At 50.1% G+C, this 26,325-nt stretch overlaps 1 protein-coding gene across 1 annotated transcript; it reads left to right on the forward strand.

Moving 5' to 3' along the window:
• Window positions 1-11,440: 11,440 nt before the first annotated feature.
• Window positions 11,441-26,267, forward strand: LOC127057773 (cytochrome P450 1A5-like). Its single transcript, XM_050966835.1, has 8 exons — window positions 11,441-11,506; window positions 15,186-15,229; window positions 15,731-16,595; window positions 17,463-17,589; window positions 23,426-23,515; window positions 23,607-23,730; window positions 23,980-24,066; window positions 25,961-26,267. Exons 3-8 carry the CDS (start codon window positions 15,750-15,752, stop codon window positions 26,265-26,267), a joined length of 1,581 nt encoding a protein of 526 aa, XP_050822792.1. The 5' UTR covers window positions 11,441-11,506; window positions 15,186-15,229; window positions 15,731-15,749.
• The last annotated feature ends 58 nt before the right edge of the window (window positions 26,268-26,325 follow it).

Here is a 26,325-nt window from a genome sequence, read left to right on the forward strand (position 1 = left end):
CACACTGATACAAACATGTACACAGTGATACACACACATACACAGTAATACACACACACACTGTGATCCCCCCACACTGACACACACTGCAGTCACACTGACACACACACATACACAATGATACACACTGCAATCTCCCTCCCCACTGCAATCTCACACAATCACACTGACACACACACATACACAGTAACACACACACACACTGCAGTCACCCTCACACACACACTGTGATCGGTCCCTCACACAAATACTACTCCTGGGGGCATTCTGCACCAAAAAAATTAAAATTCTGTGCACAATATTTTAAAAATTCTGCAAATTTTATTTGTCAAATAAATATGAAGGCTCCAACATGGCAGTGGGGAGCACAGGCCACTGGCTGCACAGTGGTGGGAGATCACTGTGCAGCTCTCCCAGCCCCAGACATGGATTCGGCAGTGAGGCTGCACCCATCCCTGACACAGCACAAGACCAGGCCTGCCCCAGAAACACCCCAGGGCCCTGCCTCTCTGTGTAGGCAGGCAGGCTCATCAAGGCAGGATCCAAGTGCAGAGGGGCTTAGTGTGGGGGGAACCAGATGTGGGCTGAGAGGGTTCTGTGTGGGGCAATCTGGGTGCAGGCAGCTCAGTGGGGGATCCAGGTGTGGAGGGGATCTGGATGCACAGGGGCTTCTTGGGTGCTTTTGGGTGCAATGGTAATGAGACTCTACAGAGGGGTCCAGGTGAAGGTGGTTGGGGCTCAGCGGGGGGTGTCTGAAAGTGGGGGTGAATACAGCTCGTCAGGGAGATCTGGGTGTGGGGAGCTCAGTAGGGGATCCAGGTGCTGGGGGAGTGGGACTCAGTGGGGTGGGGATCTGGGTGTGGGTGACTTATCAGGGTGGTCTAGGTGCAGGGGGAGTGGGGCTCATTGGGGGGGTTCTGGGTGCAGGGGGGTTAGGCTCAGTGGGAGAGTATGCATATGAGGGGATCTGGATGCACAGGGGTTGGATGGATGGGGGAGAAACTCCTTGAACAGGGATCCCTTCCCCCACAGCTGAGGAGTGATGGGTGCAGGAAGTGGGGACAGGGGAGTTTACAGAGCTTCCTGCAGCCGGGGGAGAAATCTGGGGCGGGGAGCCTGACCCAGCCCCGGATGCCATGCAGAGGAAGAGGAAGTCCTGTCCTCCCCAGCTCAGCCTGGACTAGCAGATGAGCCTGGCGCTAGGTAGGAGCCACCAGCCAGGTCATCCTCAGTCCTGCCTCCTGCGCCACAGTGATTTACCTCTCTGCCGGCTGCTCTGGGCACCCAAAACATACTGCTGGGGAGGGTTGCGTAACCACTCTTGTGGCTTCCCTTTGTGATGGGGAAGCAATGTCATTTTTTTGCAGGAAAGCAAAGAAATCTGTGGGGACATAAATTCTGCACATGCGCAGTGGTGCAGACTTCCCCCAGGAAGTGCAGACTTCCCCCTCACACACACACTCACAGAGAGAGCGATCCATCTCCCCCTCCCCCCCCCACACACACTACCCTTAGCAGACTATCCCAGCTTTGTGATATAACCTGGGAGGGGGACCCATAGAAGAAAGGAGAGCCCCAGGGAAGGATGCAACCTGCAGTGCAACAAAAGTTTCTCTTCAAGGGGCGGTGTCTCCAGTTGAAGTCTGCCTCAAGGGGAGAAGATAGTCAGGCAACCAAGGCTTAGGGCAGGCAGGTCTGATTCTTGGCCTCTCCCCCCATAAACCTCAGCAGCCTGGCCTATCTGGGGTCAGCAGATACTCCCTGCAGCAGCTGATACGAAGGAGCAAAGAGTACAGCTGTTGGGGTGACTGTGAGGGGGCAGGCAGAGCAGAGGATATGCCTAGTGATCCTTTACAATCATTCATCCACATTCACTGGAGAGAGAGGTTTATTACCGCCCCCTACCCATCCTGTCTCACACAGCCCGTCTGCAGACACAATTCCATACATAGCCATCAGCACGAACCTGAAGCCCCTGCCCCTTCAGACCTCTCTCCCCCCTTGGACTTCACTTGGACATGATTAAGAGGCCTCAGCTGTATTCCCAGCCCTGCACAGCCCTGGTATCTGTGCACATGCTGGACCATTTGTTTCCTTTAGTTTTACTTTTCTCTCTACCTTTAGAATAAACAAATCAACCAAGGAAATTCCATGCCAAGCAATCTATGTTAAATGCAGCTTCAGCTTGGTCCCCTTCGGCATGTGAATTACAATACAATCTCTAATTGTGTGAACACATTCCTTTCTCAGATAATGAGTCTTAGGTACACAGATGTGCTGTATTTGTCTTTCTGTGCAATACTGTGTGTGCATCACAACCAAAAAAGCAAATGTACGTAATTTTTATAAAAAGATAATGGTAAAATGCACTTAGAGTGCACTACAGCAGTGGTTCTCAGCCAGGGGTATATGTCCCCCTGGAGGTACGCAGAAGGCTTCCAGGGAGTACATCAACTCATCTAGAGATTTGCCTAGTTTTGTTACAGGCTACAGAAAAAGCACTAGTGAAGTCAGTACAAATTAAAATTTCATACAGACAAAGACTCGTTTATACTGCTCTATATTCTGTACACTGAAATGTAAGTACAATATTTATATTGCAATTGATTTATTTTATAATTATGTGGTAAAAATGAGACAGTCAGCAATTTTTCAGTAACTGTGTACTGTGACATTTTTGAATTTTTATGTCTGTTTTTGTAAGCAAGTAGAGTTTAAGTGAAGTGTAACTTGGGGGTAAGCAAGACGAATCAGATTCCTGAAAGGGGAACAGTAGTCTGGAAAAGTTGAGAGCCATTGCATTGCAGCACACTAATGTGAAAGAGAGTTTGTCACAATAAGATCAATGTCACTATAAGATAAATTCTTTCTTTTTATGTAAATCAATTATGTATGACTAAGATTATAGGAAAAAAACCTCTTGTGATAAAGTATGATCTGCAAAACATTGCGGACCCACTTTCTTCTGTCACTTACACAGGTGTAGGTCCATTTGAGTCAATGGACTTATTCTGGATTGACATTGCTTTAACTGAGATCCCATGTGCCTTTAAAATGAAAGACTGGGCATTTGTAATTTATAGGCACAACATTGTTTAGTCAACCAGTAAGACTCTAACAAAGTATTTGCTGGCACTGTCTGCTTTAAGGGCGAGATCCTGATCCCAGTTAAGTAAATGAGCAAACTTGGATTGACTTCAGTGGGATCAGGATTGGGCTCTAACTGTGCAACCTTAATGTTATGTTTACTTCTTGTTTGTGGTGGTGGTGTTGTTGTTTTGCTTTTGCACTGAAGACTCTGTGCCAGCTATTCAGCGGGTGTAATGTGGCATAATACTATGGCTCTATGTCTTTTGTCTAGATGGGGATAAAAGCTGTGTTGTTAGAATATGCTACCTAACACATGCTAGCTAACAAACACAAACACAAACACATGCTAGCTAACAAACAGAAACATATGCTAGCTAACAAACAGAAACACAAATACAAACACAAACACATGCTAGCTAACAAACACAAACAACACATGCTAGAAAAGTCTCATGTTTAGACTAGGGACACTGCTTTTAACATGCGCTGCAATGGCCAAGTCAAAGCTTAGGGTTTAACTCAACCATCTTAGTCTATATTAAGCTGTACACTGCCTTATCTGCACTTGACTTTAACTCCTATTCTAGACAAGAAGCCATAGTCTGGTATTACAGTGTGACACCTGCCATGAGGTTATACAACTCTTCATATGTTAATTATCTATTTAGGCCTTGTAATTGTTCCCATCAGCAGGTCACTATTGTGTAATGTACAAAGAATGAATACAAGAATTGTCCAAAGCCTGTTCATAAAACAGCGTTACCTGTCTGTCCCTCTCCTTAATCCCAAAGTCCTTACTCATCAGAGTAGTTCAATGGACTTCCATGGGACTTCTTAGGTGAGTAAAGGCTGCAGATCTGGGTTCATTATTCCTTGCCTCCTCTTTTGAAGTTTCTGTCTCTGATTTTTGGATCATTTTTGGCTTTTCAGTTAGTTTGGCTTGCCCTTGATAGCCCACTAGCCCTTTAAGATCTCTCCAATAGCATAAATAATCAGGACATTGCAGGTTTGTCCAGAAAGTTCAATCATCTCCACCATTTCTCACATTCTCCCCCAATGTCAGGTAGCTACATTAAGAAGCTGCCTTTTCACCTTCCAAGGAGCTGGCAGCTGGCCCTGCAAATCCCCCAGGGCACTGAGAGGCAAAGGCACTGGAATACACACCTCTTTCCAGCTCCCTGCTTATGCCCCTTCCAGACTCTCCAGTCACTTTTTCTCTCCTGGGAAGTAACAGCCCCTAGGCTGTCATTCTCCCACCTCTCTCCTTGTTTTGTTTTTTTTGCTTTCATTCTTCCTGTGGGCCTGGTGCCATCTATCTACCTTGCTTAAAAATACACCCCCTGCCTGGGGATCTGCTGCGTGGAATCCCAGCAGGCTGTGCTAGTAAATCCCAATGCAGGATCAGGGCCACATTTTGCAGCTAGACCAAGTGAAAATATTTCTATTGAAATAGTGCATTGAATTTCATCCTGGCTTTTCTTTCCTTTCAATTCTTCCTTTGCCTTCAAGAAATGACAAGTGCCAACTCATGTATTCATTGGTATTAATGATCATTATTAGGCCAGATCCTGAGGCAGTTTTTACTCAGCCCTCACTCAGTCAAATTCTCACTTATTTCACTGGATTTGTCACGAGCCCCTCATACCTGGGGCAGGGACTGGAGGATCAGGCCCCATGGATGGAAGCGGATCCCAGGCACACAGAGCTGCATGGAAACAAGAGGGTGTTTGGAACAAATGAGATTTTTAAAATATGTGATTAGAAGCTGAAAAGTCCAAGCCCCACCTGCCTCCTGTAATTCCTTCACTAAGGGAAATGAAAATAACAGAATGTTCTGCTATTCTGTGCATGGAGAGGGAAATCCAGGCCCTAGAGCTTTGCTGTTGACTTCAGTGGGGCCAGAATTTCCCCATGCTTGAGCAAGGGAAATCCAGCCCTGGTGGAAGCCCACTGAAGACATGGAGAGATTAATAGTGCCTACCAAGAGCAAGGGTAGGGGATGGTCAAGGGCTTTCTGCAGGCTGTACACTGTCCTGGGCCTCCCCTCTGGGTAGCTGTTGCTAATCTGTCCCTGCTCCCTTCTCACCCGCTGGCCAGCCCTACCACATTTCAGGCAGGGTTGTTGGAGGAATAAACTCTTCTGCCCTTTCACTGTGCTGCCCCTTTCACCTCCCCTATCTCTCCAGCTCACCTCGTGCTGCTCCTCCTCCCCTCCACACACACCCTTTACCAGGGAGCAGATGGGGAAACTCAGCCAAACGGCTTCTCACGCAAACCAGGTCAGTCGTTAACCTGAGTCTGAACTGGGGCCTGGGCAGAAAGTGAACTGAGGTCTCTGAGAAGCTTTGACACCCTGTGGCGGGTTTCACTCAGAGGCCGGCTGGCCTGGGGGGCAGGCCCTGGCCCATCAATTCCCAGTGCTCCAGAGTTCTCCTGCACAGAAAGGGAGGTAGGTCCCTCTCCCTTCTCTCTCCACTGGGTATCAGCCCAGGGCCCAAGCGAGAGAGGCCTGGAGGGCCTTGGTCACTGCAGCTGACCACCAGCCTGGGCTGTTTCCTACCTCCCTGCTCTCTCTTCAGTCTGGGGAGTGGTCACAGCCTGCTATCCCCACAGCTAGACTTTCCAGCAGCTCAGTCCATCAAAACAAGCATTCCCCAGATCTCTTCCTATGCCCTGACATCCTCCTTCAGCAAGGAGTGGAGGACGGGAAAAGGGGCAGACCCCTAACCTCTTGGTTGGGTCTTACCCCTGGTCCAGACCCTCTCCTGGGGATTGCTTTGTCCCCAGAAGCTGCAAACTGGCTTCCTCCCTTCGACAAGCCTCTCCACTCTCCTTCCCTGCTTGATTGTCAGAGAACCCCGCTTTGGAGCAGTTGAGGGGCCCAGCACCGCTTCTTCCCTCCCTCAGTCGCTGTGTGGGATTGGGAAGCCCCATCACACACACACATCTCTGCCATTGACATGGACAAGACAGGGGCCTTGTGAAAGTTTCCCTTGCACTGGCTACTCAGGCAATTCTGCTTTGATTCCCATTACAGACCTGGTTACCTGTTATCTTAGGTGCTGCTGCTGAGGCCTGGCATGAACATCACACATTTGAGCAGCAATCTCTTAAGCCCCTATGGGCATCAAAACATTCTTCGCCCTTGGGCTCTGTTTCCTTCACTGACTATAGTCCTATGATCTTTGCAGAAGAGCATCTGTTGGAGCCTCGACCTCCATGTTACTCAGACTCCTGGGGGTAAGCGCAAACGTCAAAAAATCTATTTGGGTTCCTGACTGCACAGGGGTGCCCTGGCTAGACCTGACTAGGGGGCAGGGAAGCGCCTGTGGTCAGGAGATATATAAGGAGGCTTGGGAGCCTGGGAGAAGGAGAATCAGGCCAGGAACAGGGAGGCCTGAGTGTTGGAGACTCAGGCCAGAGAAAGGTCCAGGGGGTGCCGCTGTTCTGTATAAGGATCAGAGAACTGGGAGAGAACAGAGGCTGAAGGCAGCTAAGGGCCTGCACAGTGGTAGTGAGGGCATTTCCTGCCAATCTCTGGGAGTGCCGGGGTGAAGGCCCAGGAGAGCGGCCATGTGGCCACTGTCCCAGGAGTCGGGAGATGAACCCAGGAGGGACATGAGACTTTAATTAGGCTCATGGTGGGTGAATGTGGTTTGCATTAGTGCTGCCTTTGAGTTCCTGTAGGGGATATAGGGGGACACACAGGAGCCCTTCGTTTGAAAGAACATTGGGGTTTGGAGAAGAGTCGAAAGTGATGGATGGTGGCAGAGCCAGCAGTGTTCTCAGTTGCAACGGGGGACTTTCACCTGTGAGATTCTCAGCCTGAAAGTGTATGGGAGGTGTGTTTGACAGGACCCTTAGAGGTGTGTGTGTGTGGGGGAAAGGACTGTGGCAGGGTGCCTGTGGGACATCTGGCTGCTGTGGGGGACACTTATCTGTACCCCTTGGAAAAGCTCAGTCAGTGAGATATAACCAAGCAGAAACCTTAAACAACCATCTGATTTTGTAAGACATCTTGGGTCAGATTTCCCCCCAAAAGAACTGAATTGGAGTCATTTGATCTGCCAGGGATCAGCACTGTATTGCGGTAGCACCTAGGAGTCCCAGTCTGGACTTTGACCCTCCTGCGCTAGGCGCTGTACAAACACAGACAGTCCTTGCCCCAAACCACTTACACTAGTGGTCCCCAAACATTTTTGCTCATGCACTCCCCTTACCTGGTCCCTCAGAACCGTGGTCGGGAGCCAGGGCCAAATGTAGGACTAAAGCCATGGTGGGGAGTCGGGTCCAGGACTATAGCCGTGGTCAGGAGCCAGGAACCGGGAGTGGGGCCATGGCTGGGAACCAGGAGCCTTGTCTGGGAACCAGAAGCCAGGAGCCACAGACAGGAGCAGGGCCATGGTAGGGGCCAGGAGCAGAGCTGGGGCGCGCTCCCTCCCCACTCCCTGAGGGGGCTGGCCTGGGCACCGCCGTGCCTCCATTAATGTTCCCCCTATAGTCTGGGGACCACTGCCTTACACTCTACCTCTGAACATCAATCGCAAGATGGCTCAAGATGAGCACCCAAAATATGGAGACATTCAAAGCCAGAGGCCGCTCCCGAGAAATTTGACTCACAGGCTGCAGTTCTCGCATCTGTGTTTTCTCTAAGTTCTCCAACAAATAAAATCAATATTCGTTCTCCCCTCCGCTGACCTTTCCGTAGCTGATTCCAGGTCCCAAAACACAGCACTTGGCCCAATCAATTTTTAGAAGCCCAGGCGTCGAAGCTAGTTTTTGGAGACCTAGCTACAGGGTTTACAAGTATCTTATATCTAACAGGCAAGGGAAATCTCCCCATTCCGTCCCCACATTACATCTACCCATTTACATGGGGGCTGTATCAGTGTAGCCATATCAGACAAAGTGGGCGAGTCAGCCCAGAGACTGGGGTGAAAAGCTGCCCCTCTATGGAGCTGAAGGCTGCAAAGTCAACACACCTCCCCTGTGCTCTGGGAGAATTTCTTCTCTTATAAGGAACTTGTCAGGTAGGCGTCTTCTGCTTCTGTGTCTGCAGTGGATTCTCACTCCATGTGTGAAAGGCATGGACGAGTCAGGGTCTTTCTGCTGGTTGCACCTTGCCCTGGACTTTCCCAAAGTGCAGCTCTTGCTTATCTGCCCCTGCTGCCTTCTCACGCAATATCACATCCTGCCATGTGTCAAAGGTGCTTGCAGAGGAACGAATGCCTCTGCTCTGGCCCCCACCTCCCAGTCCCCCTTGAACTCTCCCCCCATTCTGTTCCCAAACTCACCCTGTTTGGCTGCAGGTGAAACAGTGGTGAAATTCAGCCAAATGGCTTCTCACGCAAACCTGGGCAATCTTTAACCTGATACTGATCCGGGGGCAGGGGGGGGCTGCTTCTGAATGGGCTCCTGACACGCTACACTCTCCTGTCCTGATTGCAGACCACAAACCCCTCTGGACTGTCCTGCCCTCTGTCTCTGCCCTCATGACCTTGCCTCCCCCTCGCTGCCCCCAGCCCCACATGCTCACTCTGCCCTCCAGCACCATAGCCACTAAAGTTGTGTTGGGAGAGAGCAAACTCTTCATGAATCAGTTCAAAACACCACATCCAGAGAAGATGGTCTTTTAATGAAGTTCTTTACTGAAAAGAACTGCTTGGCTGGGCAATGGGCAGGTGGCCATATACCTGAGACAGGGGACATCCTGCCAGAGCAAAGGAGCATGTTCTGGTCCTCCCGACCACAGTGCCACATGCACCCTAGTCTCTGCCATCCAGCCTTTGCTTTTGAAGGTGAAATATGCATTGGTCAGCTGGAGGCTGGCCATGGCCCCTGCCCATGCAGACTAAGGGTCTGCCCCACAGCCCACTGAAGTCAATGGAAAGATGCCCAGCTGACTTCTTTGATAGGCTCTGGATCAGGCCCAGCACAAGGAGGAGACTGTTGATTATTTTGTAGCTAATCATTCTGGAGTTCCAAGACAGGTGGCTTGGGGGATACTTTTGCAGTGCAACAGGAGGATGGTTGACCAACCAGGTTTCAGGGGAGGTGCATAGAAAGCTGTCTGAAATTGATCCTTCCAGCTGCTGGGAGGAGAACCTACTTCACTGTCCAGAACAGCAAGTTCCAGACACACTGGGGAGAGACTCCTCACACCATCAAAGAACTTCTAGCCACAGGTGGGAACTCCAGCCCAAGCACCATCCCTCCTCCGGGACATCCAGGTACCGCAGGCTGCTTCACACAGCTCCTTATCTTTGCAATATATTGAAAAACAAGAGTTAGTTTAAATGCTTGTGGGGGACGATGGGACGTGGCTATCCAGGGCGGGTCTCTCTCAGATGTGTTGTATGTGTGCATCGCTGGTCCAGGCATTCCAAAGCAATTTTGGGGACTTCCATTTTATAGGAGCCCAATCCGAGACTTCTTAAAAGGGAGTCTGATGTTCAGAAAGTGCTGCGCCCCCACTCTCTGAAAACCAGCCCCCCAGGGCACCCAAAACCAGGGCCCATTCAAAACCACTAGTCTCTTTGGGAAAGCTTGGCCAGTATTCTGCTAACAAGGTCCAAATAACACTAACTGTTCAGCTCATAGAACATATGTGAAGGCTGTAATTAGCCAATAGCCTAAATAACTGGGGCTCTTTCAAAACAGAAAACTTACTCAGAACTCAGGAGACCTGTCTTTATGCAAATCCCTATAGAATTTAACAGGGAAGAAACCAATAGGATTCTATAGCAATCTAAGAGAGTTCCATAAAAATCCCTGTAAAAACCAATATAATTTAACAGAGAGAGCTTTGCTATAGGTTTTTGGGACTGGCCCCCCCCCCCCCCCCGCCACTAAAACTCTCTAGCAGAGATCTCATGTTGGATTAAATTCTAGAGGATGAGCCAAAACCAATGGGGAGGAGATTATTTGATAATAGAGTCGACAGGATCTTTCCACAAGGGAGGTAAAATAGGTTTTTCTTTTAGTCCTGACAGCAGGAAATCAATCCTAGATCAGTCAATACAGTTCAGTGCACTGCTCTGCACAACAAAACATCACTTTTCATGGGATTGGCTCACCGGTCACCCAGGCATTTCTCCACTCGTCTCACAAATATCACTGCAATTCCTTCCGGGCACAAAACACCCTCTCTGAACTGAGTCACAATCCTTTCCTCCTTCACCCTCTCAGCCTGGGCCACCTTCAAGAAACTAGCCAATTTTAGATGGCCGGGGTCATTGAGATTCACGGAGCCCTGAGGTTACAGAGATCAAACAAATCAGCTTGCTGAAAAATTTCAACGGCTTCAAAATGTTGACCAAAAGCGGAGAACATTTTCTTGGATTTATTTGTTTAATTTGATTTTCAATTTCCCTCCCTCCTGCATTTTTTGACCAATGCACCTTGTTTATGATTCAGGTACTGTCTGGTCTATGCAATGGTGTGATCTTCTCATGGCTCCACTAATGCTTCCTCCCCAATTCCCTCATCTGGTTACATTACATTGTTTCAAACTAGTGAACTCTTTAAGGCAGGGGCTGTGTCTTTCTGTCCTAGAGCAATGGGACTCTGATCCAGATGACAGCTCCTGCAATGCAAAGAATAAATCATTAGCATTAATTCCGATAGTGAAATACAAGCTCAATTTAGGCACAGAAAACACTTCGATTAAAATCCCTTTGAACTCAACAGTATAGTGGCCACCTTTTGGTTCTATTGGCTCTGCAAAAGGGGTAGGTTAGAGTTACAGTTTCAGTGGGGTGATGGGATCTGAAGTGCTCTCCATTTCATAGGTCAGTGGTTTTAAAACTTGGGGTCACGACTCAGTACTGGATCTTGGAATGGAAGACAATGGGTCGTGGTGGCTCTGGTCAGCACCGCCTACTGGGCCGTTTAAAGTCCCATCGGAGGTGCTGCCTGGCTAAGGCAGGCTAGTTCCCACCTGTTTTGACACCATGCTGCACCCCGGAGGCCCCTTCCTGTACCCCAAACCCCTCATCCCCAGCCCCAGCCCAGAGCCCTGACCCCCTCCCATACCCCAACCCCCTGCCTCTGCCCAGAGCCCCCTCCCACACCCTGAACCACTCATTCCCAGCCGCACCCCGCAGCCCTCACACCAACCCTCTTCCCCAGCCCTGAGCCCCGCCCACACCCCAACCCCCTCATCCCCAGCTCCTTCGGGTCCTGGGCATTAACAGTTTTCTTCAGCTACATTGCCAGAAAAACAGTTTGAAAACCATGGACTGTTAGTTACCATGGGAGGTGTGTTTTCCCAGCTAGAGAGACTGTGTATATCGATACGTGTCAGTGTCAATACTTCATCTCAGCTGTGTTTCTTGTTGGCCATATCAGGAGATTGGGGCAGGCAGTAGGTGGATTTGGTTCCTCTTCTCCCTCTTTATCGGATCCTCCTTCCCAGGTAAGACGAAGGTACAGTTTCCTCTTCTCTGTCAAGCTCGCCTCAGGGAATTTCACCAGGATCCCCGCCCCAAGTCCTTGCAGTCCTTTGAGTTCAGAGGTAGCTTCATTTGGTTGAGGGGATCTGGCTATGGAACAAAACTTCCAGGAAAGAACAGGCCAATGGAGCCTGATCACCTATAGGTAAGAGCAGGCTAGGATTTTGTCAGGGATGTTTTTAGTAAAAGTCATGACAGGTCACTGCAATAAATAAAAAAATCAGGGGAGCCCTTCCCCGTCCCTGACTTTACTAAGAACACTCCTGACAAAATGGGAAGGGAGGAGAGTCCAGCTCCCACACCCTGCAGCGGCTGGGAGCTGCGGGGACCCCATTGCCTAGTGGCTGGGTGGGGTCCTCCTGCCGCCCTGCGGGGCTGGGAGCTGCGGGGACCCCATTGCCTAGTGGCTGGGTGGGGTTCCCCTGCCGCCTTGCAGAGCTGGGAGCTGCAGGGAGCCCCCTGCCAGCTCTGAGCAGCTCTGGGGTCCCTCTGCCTCTGGCAGGGGCTGCTAGCTGCAGCTGGGGAGCTCCCCCTGCTAAGCAGTTCCAGGATCCCTCTGCTGCCACAGGCTGGGAGCTGGGGGGCTGCCATCGATGGCGACTGGGCAGCTTAGGGATTGCCCCGGACGGCGGCAGCCAGTCAGTTGCGGGGGTCCTGCCACCCGCCACTGCTGGACAGCTGGGGGAGGGTCCCCTGCCCCCCGCTCAGGCTCGGAAGTAGCTGGAAGTCACGACTGGGGCAGCAGAGGGACCCCGGAGCTGCTCAGCGCTGGCAGAGAGCTCCCCGCAGAGCAACAGGGGGCTCCCCAGCCACTGGGCAACGGGCTCCCCACAGCTCCCAGGCCCACAGAGCAGCAGGGGGCTCCTCAGCCCCTGGGCAATGGGCTCCCCGCAGCTCTCAGCCCCGCAGAGCAGCAGGGGGCTCCCCAGCCTCTGGGCAATGGGCTCCCTGCAGCTCTCAGCCGCTGCAGGTGGGGCGGGGTGACAGATCCTCCCAAGTTTGTCAGGGATGTTTTAGTAAAGTCAGGGGCAGGGCAGGGTTCCCCGATGTTTTGTTTATTGCAGTGACCTGTCCAGGACTTTTATTAAAAACATCCCTGACAAAATTCTACGTGCCCTTACCTATAGGAAATGCTGCAAAACCTTCCTCTTTGAGAATGGCTTTCCACGCTCTGAATGACCCGCACACTGACATCTCCTTCTACCGCCAAACTCCTGCCAAAAATATACATAAAAAACTTACTCCGAGCAGAGTTTTTACTCTGGAAAGAGAGAAGTGCCAGAGACGCCATTAAATCCAGTGGAGACTTTGATACTGGCTTTAGGGCATTCAGATACTACAGTGACAAGGGGCAACATAAAACCCTGGGGGCCCTAGCTGAGCTCTGGGTTTTCCCTCAGCAAACATCCCTGCTGTCAGGTGTCCCACTCCAAGCTGGGAGAAGGCTAAAGAGACCAGTCAGTGAGACTCCAGGCCAGGATCTCCAGTTTCAGGAGTGCAGTGCTATCTCAAAGCCACTAGTTGCACCCTGGCTCTATGGAATACCTGCTGTATCTCCTGTAGCACTGGGGGTAAATGTTAGGGCCAGATCCTGAGCTAGCTCCTTTAAATCGATTAAGCTGAACTGATTTATCCCAGCTGAGGTTCTGGCCCCAACTCATTAAGGGCAAACAATGGAAGGAGCTGAGTGTTCAGCTGTAGAGGGTCTAGGACCGAGGCTCAGGGAGGCCCTGGGTTACAGACACTGCTGCATTACCACCAGGGCCGGTGCAACTATTTAGGTGACCTAGGCGGTCGCCTAGGATGCTGGTATTTGGGGGGTGCCATTTTCTTTGGCAGCGACTGCTGCGGCCGGATCTTTGGCCACCCCGGTTGCCGCCGGCATTTAGGCAGAAGGAGCTGGGGCGGGGGAGATGCAGGGATGGCTGCTTGCAGCAAGTAAGGAGGGGGGGCAGCACGCAGGGGAACTCCCTGCCCCAGCTCACCCCTGCCCCGCCTCCACCCCGAGCACAGAGCGGCTGCTTCACTTCTCCCGCCTCCCAGGCTTGCGGCGCCTAAGCTGATTGGCACCGCAAGCGTGGGAGGCGGGAGAAGTGAAGCAGCCATGGTGTGCTTGGGGTGCTCGTTCTCGTGTGCCGAGCAGGGGTGAGCTGGGGCAGGGGTGAGGTGCCTCAGGGTGGAGGGGGGGAGCTGCTGCGGGGGGGGTGCGCCTCAGGGTGGGGAAGTGGGGGAGGAGCAAGGTGGAAGTTTCACCTAGGTGCGAAACATCCTTGCACTGGCCCTGATCACCACCACAGAAGAGAGACAGACAAAGTAGCCCCTTACTGCTCCTGCAAAGTCAGGCCCCACAGGAAGTCCTAGAGGGACTCCCAAGACAGACACTGGATCACCTGATTGGCTCACATCCACTACTTAAGCCAGGCAGTGAGCTGGCTGTATAGGTGACACATGCAGGTGGTGGGGTGTGTGAGGTCAAGTTGGCCCCTTCCCTGCTCCCGCAGATTTCTGCTTAGCCTGCTGGGGGAGAGGGGCTCTGTCCTTCTCCTGCTGTGCCTGTCCCCTGGCATGCTCGGCCCCTGTTCCTGGCAGCTGGGCCCGGACAGGGAGTGGAAGGGGTGGGATGGAGTCAATTATCACACTGGCTGAAGGTCGTGGCTCTGGGTCACTGCTCTGTCCAGTGCTGTGGCTCCTGTGAGAACTCAGCTGTGGACTTGGCAGCAGCCCATCCCTTCCACTCCCCACCCAGGCCCATTTGCCAGGGACAGTGGCTGAGTGAGCCCTAAACTTGCCTGTGGGAGGTGCAGTGGAAGAAGGACAGAGCCTCTTGCCCCCCTGCAGGTAACTCTGGTGGGGTGAGGAGAGCACAGTGGTCGCCAGACTGGGCACATGGGTTGCTGGGGAAGGTGCTGGGAACAGATTCCCTGGCTTCTGCTCAGCTGGAGGTCGGAGCATTGCCTGTGCCCCGCCCTGCCCCTGCTGAGGAGTCTGTGAGCTCCAGGCACACTGGTGCTGTGAAGTCTCCCTGGGCTGGCCCCCACCCCAGCCAGGCACAGATGCTCCCCACTCCTGTGGCCCCAGCTCCCCAGGAGCAAGCGGGAATGGTCACTGTGGCCCAGGGAGGTGGGCCTGGAATTTCCTCCTGGAGGCAACACCGGGGCCTCAGGTGACACCTCCCTTTACATTGTGCCCCCCCCCCCCCAGTATCAGGAGGAACGAATCGTCTATGATTGGGTGGATTGTCTGAGAAACTATGCAGACTCCTTGTTGCACCTGCATTGGACCCTGCTCCTTGCCTCTCCCCTGCAATCTGCATCCAACCTTGCTCCACTCCCGTCTTGTCCTTGGCTCCTGCCCTTGCACCCGATTCCTGCCTTTGCTCCTGTTCCTAGCCTCATCTCTGGTTCCTGCCCCTATGTCCCGCTCCTGATCATTGCCTGTTAATCTCTGCTCTGATCATTGGCTCAGCTCCTGACTCTGACCCCTAGGCCAGGCTGTCTATGTCCCGAAACCTAACAATCAGTGGCCAGAGAGGATAATGATAGAACAATAGATTGATCCCCCACTTGTCCCAGGGTTGAGATAATGCTGACAGGTCCTGTGTATTTCAAACTGCCCTATCAATTTCTCTTCATTCCATGGCAGGCCCGCAGTAAACCAATCAACTCCACAAAGAAGAAAGTGAAATGGTAATTGGCACGTCAAGTCCCTGCAGTTCTTGAGCTCTTTCTACCTGCAAATCCCCAAGAGCATCATAAACATTTCGTTAATAAATTTAGCTCCACAACACACCGAGGTAATAAGTATGATTATTCCCATTTTGCCAATGGGAAGCAGAGTCACAATGGGATGAAGTGACTTGCCTTAGTTCCCCAGGAAGTCTGTGGCAGAACCAAGATTTGGACCCAGATCTCCTGACTCCTGTCCTGTGCTTTTGGAACTAGAACTAGTGTAGAAAAAATGTCCCAGCAGATAAGAGGCTCTATGGTCAAAGGGCTGGATCCCTGTTAATGGCCAACCTACGGGAAGGATTTATGAAGAAGGGATCCCTCAAAGTTCTAATGCAAGGAGGCCTGAGTGTGTCATGGCCCTGTGTGGAGTCTGGCCCACTTGAGGCCTAAGGCTAGCATTTCCATAGCAACCTGAGGAAGTGAGACACCCAACACCCTCCCTTTGTTTAATTTTCTCAGGCTTCTTAGGCCCTTGAAGATGAAGGCTGCAATGTCACTGGTGGGAAGCCAGGGCATTATCTCAGTCATTGAGATCCTTATTGCCTCTGCTGTCTTCTGTCTGACATTCATAGTCATCAGATCCTTCCGGAAGCAGATCCCCAAGGGGCTGAAGAGGCTTCCAGGACCAAGGGGTTACCCCCTGATAGGCAACGTGCTGGAGCTGGGGAGCAATCCACACTTGACCTTGACTCAGATGAGCCAGACCTATGGAGATGTGATGCAGATACAGATCGGCACCAGACCTGTGCTGGTGCTGAGTGGGTTGGACACCATCAAACAAGCCCTGGTGAAGCAAGGGGAGGACTTCATGGGGCGCCCTGATCTCTACAGCTTTCGCCATATTGCAGATGGCCAGAGCTTGACCTTCAGCACTGATTCAGGAGAGGTGTGGAGAGCTCGCAGGAAGTTGGCCCAGAATGCCCTGAAGACCTTCTCTGTCTCACCCAGCCCCAACTCTTCATCCACCTGCCTCCTCGAGGAGCATGTCTCCAAAGAAGCTGACTACCTAGTAAGAAAGTTCCTGCAACTGATGGAGGAGAAGAAGAGGTTTGATCTCTATCGGTACATGGTGGTCTCTGTGGCCAATGTCATCTGTGCCATGTGCTTTGGCAAGCGTTATGACCATGATGACCAGGAGCTGCTCAGCATAGTGAACGTGACGGATCAATTTGAAGAGGTGGCTTCCTCTGGCAATGCAGTAGATTTCATCCCAGTGCTCCAGTATCTCCCCAACAGCACCATGAAGAAATTTATGGAATTCAACAAAAGGTTCCTCAGGCTCCTGCAGGACATTGTCAAAGAGCACTATGAGAGCTTTGAGAAGGTAAGAGCCTGGGGGGGTGGAATTCGCTCACACCTGAGATGAGCTTCTGTACTGTGCCCTTCAGCATCTGCGAGTTACTTTTCCTCTTGCAGCAGGCTGTCCTGTAGCAAATCTAAACACTCACCGGTGTTTCTATGATGGCCATTCAAAACTTCGAAGAAAGAGTGGGATAGAATTGATACCCTTGTCCAAATACACAGGTCCCTACCAACTGAGCTAAAGAAGAATATCCATTAGCTATTAGCAACACAGGGCGTAGTACCTATGACACACTGTTGAACAGTACTGATGTCAATCAATAGAGAGCAATGGTGCACTGACACACTAGCCTGTTGGTTCGAGCATCTACCTAAATAAAAGTCTGGAAAGGTGCAAGGTGAAAGGTTATGCTGCTTTTTTGCCAACCTGTCTAGCCAAAATAGCACTTTATTACCTCTATGAATTTTACAAATGAATCTTCATCTTACCTATTGTAGGACCCTCTTAGGACACAAATTACCCTAGTTTCTATACCAATAAGTTTCTCTCCCTAGGCACATATTGAGAGTTAATTTGTTTAGCATGTTTGTCTTGTATTTTCCAAGAAGAGGATCATTCTGACATCTTGCGCTTTCAAGCTGTATATTCTCATCTCCTTATGTTTATGGCTCAGTGAAATGTTACCTACTGACTGAAGGGGAAGAAAATATTTTCCTGACCTCCTATTCCTGTCATGACTGGAATTTACTTGCACTTCTGTGACATGGAGATACAGAACTTTCCAGCAGAGTGTCTCTTCCATAGTAGATTGCTCTTTGTTACCTCTCAGTTTACCTGCCCTTTGGTCTGGAATTTCATGCCATCTTCTTCTGGACTTTCCTCTTTCAGGACAACATTCGAGACATCACGGACTCCTTGATTGAACAAAGTCAGCAGAATAAAGTGGAAGCCAATGCCAACATTCAGCTCCCGAAGGAAAAAATTGTCAACCTGATCAATGACCTCTTTGGAGCCGGTAAGAACATTCCAGTTCAGACTTTCAAATCTGAAACCACTTTCTATTTTTGCATTCCAATTAACTCTGATAAATATTAGCCCTTTTTTGTTCCTGCGATAGACCCAGGCCAGTTGGGTATAGCAGAATAGCAGAAGGCAGATATACTGGCCACTGAATTAACCGTTTTCTGTTCCCTGACTGACCAGAGCACGGGCTGCTCCAGGCTAATGAGAACACCTGACTCTAATTAACCTGCAAAGAGTCAGGTGAGGCCATTAAGTTAATGTGACCACCTGACTCTAATTAAGGTCCCGCTGATATGACGAAAAGGGCTCAGTAGACTGTGACCCTGGCCCTAGAGAGAAAAGGGCTACATGGAGGGTCACAGTGAGCCACTGAGGCTAGCATAAACCGCCTAGAAGTGCAGGACCCACGGGAGCAAGGTCAGAGCTTTGCCACAACTGGTGTTAGCAGTGAGATCATGATTGTTCACAGCATGGCGGAACAAAGAGGTTTTTACTGAAAAAAAAAGTGCACTGGGGTTTTTAGTTGTGGGTGTTTTCGTTTGTACCACCGTGGAGGAGGTGATGAGAGTGCTGGTGCAAGCCACAGCGGCCCAGCAGGAGGCAACCTGGGCTCAGGCGATGGCGCAACAGAAGTCCATGAGGTTACAACAGGAAACCAACCAATTATTAATGAGCCAGGAGACCCAAGATCGAGCCCTCCTGCGCAAGGTTGTGGACCAGCTGAAGATCCTCACAACCCAGGCCCGGGAGTCCAATGAGAAGTGAACCCTAAGGGTCACCAGTTGTCTGCCAAAGATGATGGCAGACGATGATATAGAGGCGTATCTCCTCTCATTTGAAAGAACTGCACAGCGTGAAGCGTGGCCCCTGGAGCAGTGGGCCAGCATTCTCACCCCTTTCTTGTGCAGAGAGGCCCAGAAGACCTACTTTGATCTGCCCGCTAAGGATGCTGCTGACTATTCCCTGCTGAGGGCAGAGATCCTAGCATGATTCAGAGCACAGATCCTAGCACAATTCCTAGCAGAGATCCTAGCACGACGGCAGCAGTACGAGCCCAGAGGTTCCAGGAGTGGAAATACAGGGAGAACAAACCTCCAAGGTCCCAACTTTTCGATCTCATACACCTCGCTCGGAAGTGGTTACGGCCTGAGGCATGCAGCCCAGAGGAGATTTTAGAGACTTTGGTCATGGACCATTACATGCGGGGACTGCCGCCAGATCTCTGCAAATGGGTCTGCCAGAACGATCCATCCACCTATGATGAAATGATCACATTGATGGAAAAATGGACAACAGCCAGGGAATTAACCCAACTACCCAAGGAAGGCCCCTCACGAAGCAAACACTCGACCCTGACCATGGAGGGTTGGGTGGCCAAACCCCCAGGAAGTCCTAGGTGGAAGAAGAGAGAGGTCAAAAACCAGTCGGGAACCCACAAGGAAGGGGAAGGCCTGAGTGGGGGGAACCCTGGGACTAAACCCCCTAACCCATGTGGTTGGGGAGTGACTAGGAGCAATTATAGGTGTTATAGGTGCGGGGAGTTGGGGCACATAGCTGCCCAATGCCCCAATGTCATAGAGCCAATGCAGTGTAACTTGGGGAACAGGGCAGACCCATGCAACCTACTCAATATTGTAGGGGTCGCAGTCACCCCACATAAATATACAAGGCAGGTTAAGTTGAATGGGGTAGAAACCATGGCACTCGTAGACTCGGGGAGTGCTATCACCCTAATTTCGGGTAAATTAGTGAAGCACAGCCAGTTAATGCAGGCCAAGCGTACGGGAGTAACCTGTGTCCATGGGACTGTTAGCTACTACTCCATCATACCAGTAAAAATTGAAATTCAGGGAAATCTCACCGGGGTGAAAGCAGGGGTAGTCCCAAACCTCCCATACCCCATGCTCATAGGTAGAGATTTCCCTGGGTTTGGAAACTTGCTCCCACCGGAGGAATTAGAGGGAGAGGAGCTCCCTGAACTTCAGGAGGCTTCCGTGGCAGAATGTCACCTCTCATTTTTCGCGGAAATGTCCCAGAAGCTATTCTCTGTCTCAGGGAAAGGCAGGAAGACCAAAGGAGAAAGAAGGGTGTCCAAGGCCTTGAGTACCCGAATCCTGAAACAAGGACAGAGGGTTGCCTGTAAAGGCAGACGTACACGGGCAACTGAAGGAGAGGGTCCAGAGACAGAGGAGGGGTCAGAGACCACTTCCAACCCCAACCTCACGGAGCCAGCCGAGAGGGCAGAGGCAAATCCCTCAGAGTTCGCGCTGTTAAGCCCAGAGAGAGAGACTTTTGGACGGGACCAGGTGGAAGACTCAAGGTACGAGAACGCCAGGAAGGAGGTGGCTGAGATAGATGGGTACCATAGAGGGAAAGGCCCAGGGGCCAGGACCTTATTTTATGATCAAGAGGAATCTCCTATATCAGGTCATGCAAATGCAGGAGCAAGAGGTACACCAGCTTCTAGTCCCCCAGAAACACCAGAAGGCAATATTAAGCCTCGCTCACAGTCATCTTTATGGAGGATACTTGGGAGTGGAGAAAACCCAGGCCCGAGTCTTATGCAGGTTCTTCTGGCTGTGGGTACATGAAGACATCCGGCGGTACTGTGCCTCTTGCCCCGAATGTCAACTGCACAGCCCTTGTCCACATCTAAGAGTTCCTCTGGTACCCCTGCCAATCATCGAAGTTCCATTCAAGCGGATCACCATGGATCTTGTGGAGCTGCTAGAGAAAACGACCCGAGGCCACCAGTATGTGCTTGTCATCTTAGACTATGCAACCAGGTACCCAGAAGCTGTCCCCTTATGAAACACAGCTTCCAAGAGCATTCCCAAAGAATTTGTGGCAATCTTTGCCCGGGTAGGGCTACCAAAAGAAATCCTCACAGACCAGGGAACACCATTCGTGTCCAAGTTGGTGAAGGACTTGTGTTTCCTGCTCCATGTCTAGACCCTGCAGACCTCGGTTTACTATCCACAAACCGATGGTCTGGTGGAAAGATTTAACCAAACCCTCAAGGCCATGATAAGAAAGGTGGTAAGCAAGGATGGGAAAGATTGGGACAACCTACTACCGTATCTCATGTTCGCCATCCGTGAGGTCCCCCAAGCTTCCACTGGATTCTCCCCCTTTGAGCTGTTGTATGGACGCATACATAGCCAAAGAAATTTGGGAGGAGAAACCCAGTGAGAGGAAGAACGTAATAGAACATGTACTACTGATGAGGGACCGGATAGCCCGGGTCACTCCCAAAGTGAGAGATCACCTAGAGAAGGCCCAAGAGGCCCAGAGAACGTACCACAACTGTCAAGCCAAGTTTCATCAGTTTCAAACCGGTGACTGAGTAATGGTACTGGTACCCATGGCTGAAAGTAAGCTGTTGGTCCAGTGGCAAGGGCCCTACGAAATAGTTGAACCCATAGGAAAAGTAAATTACAAGGTGCGACAACCAGGACATCAAAAAGTAGAGCAGACATATCATGTCAACCTTCTGAAACCATGGCATGCACGAGAGGCATGCACAGTAATTCAAGAAGAGCTGCACCCAGGAAACAAAAATCCTGAATAGGTGAGAGTGTCTCCTGATCTAACGACAGCCCAGAAGAAAGAGGTAACTGAGATGATTGCCCAATATCAAGATGTATTCTCGACAAAGCTGGGTCGCACAACCGGGACATATTACTACATCATCACAAACCCTGGGGCCAGAGTAACTATGAGTCCATACTGGGTGCCAGCAGCCAAAAGTTAGGAAATAAAAGCTGAAGTCAGGAAAATGCTGGAGACGAGGGTCATCAAAGAATCCCACAGTCAGTGGTCCAGCCCAGTAGTGTTGGTGCCCAAACCTGATGGCACCACAAGGTTCTGCAACCACTTCCTTCCACTAAACAAGATATCCCAGTCTGATGCCTACCCTATACCCTGCATAGACGAACTAGTGGACTGTATGGGGAATGCCTGGTACTTGACAACCTTAGACTTGACAAAGGGGTACTGGCAGATTCCCCTAGCGGAAGATGCAAAGGAAAAGACAGTGTTTTCTACACCAGAGGATCTCTTCCAATATATGGTCCTTCTCTTTGGACTACATGGGGCTCCAGCTACCTTTCAGCGCCTCATGGACAAGTTATTACGCCCCCATACCAGTTATGCTGTGGCCTACTTGGCTGACATGGTGATTCATACCCCAGACTGGGAGACCCACTTGGAAAAAGTGGGGGTGGTCCTTGATAACTTCTGGCGAGATGGCTTTACGGCAAACCCTGTTAAGTGTGCTGTAGAGTTCACAGAGGCCAAATATCTTGGCTACGTGGTAGGAAGAGGTCTGGTAAAACCCCAACTGAATAAGTTAGAGGCCATCCAAAATTGACCTCAGCCGAGTCATTAGAAGCAGGTCCAAACATTCCTAAAGGTGGTGGGGTATTACCGGAGTTTCATCCCCCATTTTGCTACAAGGGCAAGTCCCCTAACGGACTTAGTGAAGGCCCGTGGTCTTGATCCAGTCAGATGGTCCGATGCAGCAGAGAGGGCATTTGCGGACCTATGGACGGCCCTCTGCAGTAACCCTGTATTGATATCCCCAGATTTCAACAAAGTCTTCATCCTACAGACAGATGCATCCAAGGTAGGGTTAGGGGCCTTCCTGTCGCAGATGGTTGGGGAGGAGGAACACCCAGTTCTCTACCTCAGTAGGAAACTCCTTCTGAGGGAACAAAAATATGCAGTAGTAGAGATAGAGTGCCTTGTGGTAAAATGGGCCATGGAAAAGTTGCATTACTACCTGCTGGGGCGCAAATTTATCCTTGTGAATGACCATGCCCCTCTTCAATGGATGCAATGGAACAAGGAAAAGAACACAAGGGTAACCAGGTGGTTCTTATCCCTCCAACCATTCCAGTTCCGCATAGAGCACAGAGCAGGGAGTCGCCATGGCAATGCCGATGGCTTATCACACATACACTGTCTGGCATCCCAAGCTGCCCAACCCCTTGGTGTTGAGCAGGGGGGAGGGATATGTGATAGACCCAGGCCAGTTGGGTATAGCAGAAGGCAGATATACTGGTCACTGGATTAACAGTTTTCTGTTCCCTAACTGACCAGAGCAGGGGCTGCTCCAGGCTAATGAGAACTTCTGACTCTAATTAACCTGTAAAGAGTCAGGTGAGGCAATTAAGTTAATGTGACCACCTGACTCTAATTAAAGTCCTGCTGATATGATGAAAAGGGCTCAGCAGACTGCGACCCTGGCCTTAGAGAGAGAAGGGCTATGTGGAGGGTCACAGTGAGCCACTGAGGCTAGCATAAACTACTTAGAAGCGCAGGACCCATGGGAGCAAGGTCAGAGCTCTGCCACATTCCCTCCATAAGAACACTCCATCCAGATGCTCTCAGTAGCAGAAAACAAATCACATTAGTTTTTTCACCCTGACACTTACCAGCAATGACCCCAAGAGGCTTCCTACTATTCCAGGAAGAGTTTATAGAAAGACAGTGCTCAGGGAAAATGAATCTCCCAAAAGACAGTTATGTATCTCTATTTACCAGTACTGGTCCTGACTCATCACTAAATTACACTGGGGAAACCCCATTGATTTCATAGAGGTTACACCGGTATAAAACTGAAATAGCACAGTGACGAATCAGCATCACTACGCACAGAGTGGATCAAGTGTAAAAACTCTTAACTAGGAACTTTCTTATCACAGCTTTCTGAATTGGACAAAAACTGGTATGCAAGCAAGGAAAATCTGATGACATTCTAAAGTCTGGGGCTTGTATTTTTCCCTTGAGTTGTCTTCATCTGTCTTTCCTCTCTGTCTGTCCAGGTTTTGACACTGTGACAACAGCTTTGTCCTGGAGCCTTATGTATCTTGTGACTTATCCAGACATTCAGAAGAAGATTCAGGAAGAATTAGGTATTTGTATGCTTTCAGTCACAGAGTTAAAATGCATCTCTCTAGAAGGCTGGATTCCAACTGTTCTTTTCCTCCTCTTTATAACCTGTAGATCAGACCATTGGCAGAGAGAGGAGACCCAGACTCTCAGACCGGCCCATGGTGCCTTACACAGAAGCCTTTATCTTAGAGATGTTCAGACATTCCTCCTTCTTGCCCTTCACCATTCCTCACTGGTAAGTGCTATGGATGCAGAGGAGATGTAGGGGCATAACACATTGAGTGGTACTTTTATTCAGCTTGTCGCTCCATTGATGGTCCTCACAGTGTGAGACAGGCAAATCCCAGCCCTTAGAAAGTACAATAATGCTTATGAAAATGATCTCCTCTGGGCCCAATCCTGATTTAACTGGGCCCAGGAATTGACTGAAATGAGAACACAGAGGCAGCTTTTTAAACTTAAGAATCTCACTCTCGTCCTTCAGCACAACAAGAGACACAGTACTGAATGGCTACTACATCCCGAAGGACCTCTGTGTATTTGTCAACCAATGGCAAGTCAATCATGATGAGTAAGTATATGCAGAGTCCCTTAGGGTAATAGTGTGCAATCCATCCAGATGAATGTACCAGTCCCCATTTAGTCACATAGAACATGTCACTACCATGTACCTTCAATATGACTGGTTGGCAGTTGGCACTTGGACAAACAGATCAGGATGATGCTCTGTTTGTGTGGTGTCATTCATGATGTACTAGCCACTTTCCAAGCACACAAGAAGGAATGTTCCCTGCCCCATTGTATCAAAAAAACCAAACCTAGATGAGGTGGCCCTGGCTGTATTTCTGTGCTTTCCCCATTCTCCACAGGACTGGGAATTTCTGCTGTGGGAAGACACAGAGATGGCCAGGCGGGGGGGGGGGGGGGGGGGGGGAGTGTGTGGAGCATTGGAATTGAGCTGCCAAGGAGCACTGAGTGAGTTGATGAGGCCACAGACTCCACGCAAATGGCCCCGGTCCCCATCAAGCTTCTCCCTGGATCTGCTGGATCTGTATGCCTGATTTGCACCCTAGTCTTTGCTGATGAAAGGATCAGGAAGAAATCTCTTGTGAGACAGGGAAAAGACTTGGGAGTCACTGCAGACAGCTCAATGGAAGCCTCTGCTCAGTGTGCAACGGAGGTGAAAAAGGCAACCGGAATGTTAGGGTGCATAGGGAATGAGATTGGGAAAAACACTGAAAGCTTGTCTACATGTGGAAATTGACTGGTATAATGGAATAACTATTGGCCTATAGTGATTTTGGTATAGCTAATGGCAATTATTCCCGTTAGTTCCCCATGTAGAAAACATTGGGATGATTATACTGCTCTTCTGTACATCAGTGACACCCTCTCTCCTGGAATACTGTGTCCAGATCTGGTCACCCCATCTCCAAAAGGACAGAGCAGGGATGAAAAGGATCCAGAAACAGCTAATGGAAAAGGTTAGAGGGTTAGAAAGATTTGTGCATGGAGAGAGACTGAGAAAACTGGGGCTACTTAGTTGAGTGGGCAGCTGAATAGGAAGGGGACGTGATAGAGCATACAAAATAATGATTGGTACAGAGTGCTTCTATTTACCCTCTTATAATAAAGGAGGAAGGTGATATTCCATAGCATCAGAAAGCAGCAAATTTAAAACTGATCAGAGGACTTGATCACAACCTGCAAGTACCTACCTGGGGAGCAGAAATTTAACAATAGAGGGCTCTCCAATCTATCAGACAAAAGCACAACGAGATCCAATGGCTGGAAGCTGAAACGAGATGCATTCAGACTAGAAGTCAGGTGCAAATTTTAATGGTCAGGGTAATTAATCATTTGAACAATTTCCCAAGGCATGTGGTAGATTCTTCATCACTGGCAATTTATAAATCAAGATGGGATATTTGTCTGTAAGATCTGCTGTAGTTCAAACGGGAATTAATTCAGGGAAGTTCTAGGGCCTTTGTTATAAAGGACATCAGACTAGATGACCACGACAGTTCCTTCTGGCCTATTAATCTGTGGCATACACAACTTTGACCTGTGGAAAGCATTGCCACAAGATGCTAGTGAGGTCAAGGGCTTAGCAGGATTCAGAAAAGGATTAGACATTAGTGGATAATGAGAACATTAACTGTAACTTCAGAGAGAATTAAGAACATGTTTATAAGGGATCTAACCCCTCAGGCTTCAGTGCAAAAGCCAACCAGTAACATCAAGGCCTTACGGCAGAGGTTATCTTGTCCCAATGCCTTCTGATGGCTATTTTAAATGGAAAAGGCATTCTTGAGTGAGAAAGGTGTGTTGATAGTAGTTGGTCCTAGGTCCAGTTCTGAAGCTGTTCCTGACACCCATCCAAACTGAATTCCCTGCTCTCCAGCATCCCTTCTCCAGGCAGTGGTAGAAAGGAAGTTTCAGAAGCTTTGCTCTTGCTGTTCTAGGAAGCTTTGGAAAGAACCATCTAAGTTCGACCCAGAGCGTTTCCTCCATGCCGGAGGGACTGAAGTAAACAAGGCGGATGGTGAGAAGGTGCTGGTCTTTGGCCTAGGGAAGAGGAGGTGCATTGGTGAGACCATTGCCAGATGGCAGGTCTTCCTCTTCCTGACCACTCTGCTGCAGCAGCTGGAGTTCAGCGTCTCTAATGGAAAGAAGGTGGACATGACGCCCCTGTACGGCCTGTTAATGAAACACAAGAGGTGTGAGCACTTCCAGGTTAAGCAGCGCTTCCCAATCCAGAGTTCAGAGTGAGTTACCTCTGGACATTGGATGAGGGAAAGGGGAGATCCCATTTGAATTTTTACCCTTA

The sequence above is a fragment of the Gopherus flavomarginatus genome, chromosome 9 (assembly GCF_025201925.1).
Source record: "Gopherus flavomarginatus isolate rGopFla2 chromosome 9, rGopFla2.mat.asm, whole genome shotgun sequence".
In the NCBI taxonomy this organism is placed as follows: domain Eukaryota; kingdom Metazoa; phylum Chordata; order Testudines; family Testudinidae; genus Gopherus; species Gopherus flavomarginatus.